At 43.2% G+C, this 4,928-nt stretch overlaps 1 protein-coding gene across 1 annotated transcript in view; it reads right to left on the reverse strand.

Moving 5' to 3' along the window:
* Positions 1–4,928, reverse strand: part of ADRBK2 (adrenergic, beta, receptor kinase 2) — a 131,017-nt gene that overhangs the window by 100,754 nt on the left and 25,335 nt on the right. The window contains exon 2 of the mRNA XM_012644104.1: positions 4,084–4,160. Within this exon, the coding sequence (XP_012499558.1) occupies positions 4,084–4,160 (77 nt within the window). The remainder of the gene's footprint in view (positions 1–4,083; positions 4,161–4,928) is intronic.

Raw genomic sequence — 4,928 nt, forward strand, 5'->3', positions numbered from 1 at the left:
CCCGCCTCGGCCTCCCAGAGTGCTAGGATTACAGGCGTGAGAGCATTCATATTTTTTAAAGATGCATATGAAATGCTATGAGTGGTTTACTAATTATTATACTTTAAAATATTTCAACAACAAGAAAAAGGGGATAAAAAAAGCAAGGATAGCAAAATGTTAAAAAATATTGAATGTAGGTAGGTAAATATACACACATACACACACACACACACACATAGGAGTTCATTATTCTAGTCTACTTTTGTGTATATCGAAAAAACTTTCTAAACGAACAATTTTGTTTCAGAGCTTTCATTCGTTGGGCACCTGCTGAGAACCAATGGTTGTGTTAAGGGCTCCGTGTACATTACCTGCTGAATCTTCACAACAGCCTAGGGGGCAGGTGCTATTGGTATCCCCACTTAATAGCTAAGAAAACCAATGAAATAACCTCCCCTTTGGGGTGGAGCAAACAGGTCTGCCAATCACTTGTTATCTCAGCAAAGCTTCAGAGGCCACATAGATGAAAGACGTCTACATTTTCCATTTCATAAAACATTTTTACAGATCGGCTACAGCACAGGCTGGAGGGCAGTCCCCGAGCATGGGGGAGACGTTGGTAAGGTACGAGAATAGAGAAAAGGAGTTGACAGGCAGGGGACAGAGGGTAAAAGAGGACCAAGGGAACCACTGAAAAGCAGTAAGAGGGGAGAGGGAAGCAGGAACAGCGAGTGGGAAGGATGAGGTGCCAGCGCATGGATGGAGTCACAGGAGGGGCAGAGGGAACAGAGAACAAAGAGGAAGGCGTGCGCTGGACCCAGACCTGGAGTGTCAGGCAAGAAAACCCGAGTGTCAGACAAACTTACTCCAACCACGGCCCACCCTCCACTCTTCCCCAATCCCTAATACCAGGCAAAAGTGAGAAGGCCACAGAGAAGAAAGAGGGAGCAGACATCAAACAGAGACGCGTTATATGTAATAGACAGCTCCGCCAAAGCGCAATTACAGACGGGTGCCCTGGGCTCGCTCCCCACGCCTCCCATCAGTCTCTACGCTTCCCCGCGACCATGACCTTCCAACTCTGAACTCAGCTTCTCCGGACCAGTGCCAAGCTCACAAATTAAGAGAAGGAAAGAAGAAATTATTCATTTAAACAATTTTTGATTTTATCAGCTTAAGTGAGATGAAATTCACAGCCCATCTGTGCCCAGGAAGGCTGACCTCACCTCGGGGAAGAAGCCGTGCAGCTGAAGCTATGGCGCGGGGCTGCGTCAGCGCCAGCAGGCGCCCCGGTCAAAGGCTCCCACAGCCAGGGTTAGGTAAGGCTTTAATCCAAACGATGGAAAACTCAGGTTTGGGGCGCTGTATGTGTGTTTGGGGCGATGGTAGACAGGAAAGGAGTTACAGAAGGGAGAGAGAGGAACAGAAAACACGAAGGAAGGAAGAATCGTTGATGCATTTCAGAAATTGCAATGAGAGCTGCAGGGAAAGGCAGGTTGATCACCATCTTCCAGTGACGTCATAACTAACAATAGGGAACTACTCACTCACCTCGTGTTAAAAAAAAATCCCTTACTTTCACAGCACATTATTCATAGTGGCCAAAAAGCAGAAACAACCCAAACGTCCATCAATTGGTGAATAGATAAACAAAATGCAGTCTATCCATGCAGTGGAATGTTACTCAACTATAATAAGGGATGAATTTCTGATCCATGGTACAACCAGTTCGGACCTTAAAGACGGGCTGAGGGAAGCCAAACACCAAAGGCCACAGAGTATATGATCCCTTTATGGGGAATGTCCTACACCGGCAAACCCATAGAGAAAAAAAGAGATTAGTGGTTGGGGAGTGGGGAACAGGGATTGACGGCTATTGGGTACAAAGTTTCTTTTGGGGGTAATGAGAATGTTCTGAAACATTTTGTAAACTGTGTTCTAAAACACTGTGCAGATGGTTGCACAACTCTGTGAATCCACTAAAAGTCACTCAACTGTCACTTTCAATGGGTGGATTTTATGCTATGTGAAATATATCTCAACAAAACTGTGAAAAGATAAATGTAAAAGGTTTTCACTGTGAAACAAATAGATAAATAATTCCTTTTTCCCTTCCCTCCTAGAGATAAGGAGCTTCTCTCTCTTGTTATCGTGGGAGTTTTGTTTTCTGGGTTTTAGTACAAAAATCAAAGGCAAAAGAGAGCATTTATGTGGATGGGAGTTCAACAACCACCATGAAAATAAGGAGAAGCAGTGACAACTAATGAAACGAAAGCCGAATCCTTTTCAGTTATCTGTTCCCCACCCAAATCCTGAGGATCAGGATGAGATTTCTCTGCGTGGGGAAGGCCATTAGCTTTCCACACCTTTTCCTCCAGCACCTATGGGCGACACTTCACATCTGCTTCTCCAAATCACTTCCATCACCTTTCCACTGCTGTACTTCACGGTCTCCAAAAAAGCTCTACCTACAGAGGACCGCCTTCATAGACTGGCTAATTTTTGTAAACGATTAAATAATAAAAGTGGTTTACCAAAACACAAAGACTTTTGCACCAGTGTCTACTTAACTTGAATAAAAAAGAACATCTTAACTCTTTCTTTAAAAATCTAGCCAGGTCTTACTGGGTGATCTCTACCTTTTATACTCACTCTTTCCTTTCCAGTAGTCTTTGAAGCATTATGAGAGCAGAGGAGGAGAACTGGGAATCGGAACAAGTCACTTCACCTCTCTGTGTGTACATCTCCTCGTCCGCAGATGAAAGAGCAGCCTAGAACCTTCTGGCAGAACACTCCGTCTCTAAGGGGTCTATCGTTCATGTATAATCACGGAAACAACTGCGCCCACAAACAGACTTCTAGAGAACTTTAATTTCTTGGAATTTTAATGAAGTAATTTTCTCCAGCAATAAAATAATTTAAAAACTAAAACACATAGCTCCCCAGCAAACCATCTCAGTAACGGTGGGATGCAAACAAGGCACGAACAAAGGAAAGACGCATCCTATTTCCTTACATTCAGTGATGCTGATTTCATGTAAAAACCCAAGAATTACCCGTTTATCTCATCACCACGGGCAGATTAACACCATGGCTAGCTGGCAGACCACATAATGAATCCTACCCTGGCTGAGAATAAAATATTATTTAAGAAATTTTTTGGAGAGCAGGAACTGTTCCTGAGAATGAAAAAAAAAAAAAAAAAAAAAAAAAAAAAAGAATGTGGATGATAGCTCTTATCTAACCCTGCTGACCATCACCTCTAAACACACGGCCAGCTTTTCAGAAGGCAGATGCCAATATAACACCCTATGTCTTCATAGGCCTTGAAACTAAGGCAATTCCTATGCAATTCTAATTTCTTCAGGCACTAACTGCTGGGTAACTCCAAAGCACTCCTACACAACAACATGTCTGCCAGCTCTGGCCAGAGCTGGGGCTCAGCCAGTGAGAGATGGGTGCCTGGCCCACATGTACACGTATCATGGGGCCAGGGGTCCTTGTGACTGCTGAACAGACACTGTTATTCCTGGAGCTACAGGAGTAAGAGTAACCGATGTGGTCCTGGCCAGAAAAAAGGGCACACAAAAGCCATAAACCCGTGGAAACTGATGAGATCAAGTAACCCAGCTCCACGCTTTGGAAGGAAATTGCCAACCATAGAGTGGAATAATGTTTCTGAAGACCACGCCAACTCCCCGTGGCCACGGGAGGCACAAGGGCAGTTTGGGAAGCTGAGGCCCTCAGACAAGCTCAAGTCCTGAAGGAGGGCGGTGGAGACACATCAGCTATTAAGGGGGGGGCCACAGAGAGAGAGCTGCTTTTGCTTACCAAACACCCAATCCTTTGATTGGGGCAACCCTCTAAACCACCATGAGACTCAGAGTCACACTAGCCAGTTTCCCAGTAGCTTATTCATAAGATACACCACTGGGAATATGAGTTATCATTAAGAACCTCATTGATTGCATGAGATTTCCTTCATCCCCAGCTGTGGCTATAAAGGATTTAAAGCATTAGGGCTGCATTTACATGTCGCTGTCGTATCACCCAATTTCACTACTAAAGTTACAGTACGCAAAACGTGCAAGCAGGACTTACCGATTTTCTGATTGAAAATCTTGTCAAAGGTTATTTCATTTCTCTCCTCGAGATATTTCTGCATCACACTCCGGATACTGAAAGGGAAGAGAGACACATGTTTAACAATACAGCCTGCATCGCGACTAACTGTCCCCAGAATGAAAAAGATGCAGATGCTTGACTCAAGGATATTGACTTTATGAGGGACATCCTCTTGCCGACATCTGTGACCACATGAAACGGCGGACTAGACCAACAGCTGGAAATGTCACGGCCTTAGCCACTGTGCTCTCCTGCAACACGGGGCCAACCCGACATGTAGAGACTCAACTACAGAATAAGGACTTCGAAAACCCACCTTGAATACAATCACTCTCCCAAATATGCACACGCCACATACCCCCCACACACAATCCATACACGCGACAAATTCTGCTAATCAATCAATAAGTTTCCTTCTAAAACAAAGGTAAAAGTTCCCTAGACATATGATTGATACTCGAAAAATCATATTTCTATACACCAATAATAAACAATGAGAAAACACAATTAGAAAGAAGACTCCACTTGCAATAAAATAAAAAACATCAAATACCTTGAAATTATTCTTCCAAATTATGGGCAAGAACTTTATGGAGAGAATTACAAATTGAACTGAGAAACATTAAGAAGATTTAAAGAAATGGAAAGATACACCACAGTTATGAACAGAAAGATTTAATATTGTAAAAATTGAAAGTTTACCCAAATTTATCTATAAAATCAATATAAATCCCATGAATATCCCAACAGGGTTTTTCATAGAACATAGAAACAGAAAAGCTCTTTCTGACATTTATACAAAACAGTCAGACATGGTGGCT

This window comes from Propithecus coquereli, unplaced genomic scaffold (genome assembly GCF_000956105.1).
Source record: "Propithecus coquereli isolate 6110/MARCELLA unplaced genomic scaffold, Pcoq_1.0 Scaffold206, whole genome shotgun sequence".
Lineage (NCBI taxonomy): Eukaryota > Metazoa > Chordata > Mammalia > Primates > Indriidae > Propithecus > Propithecus coquereli.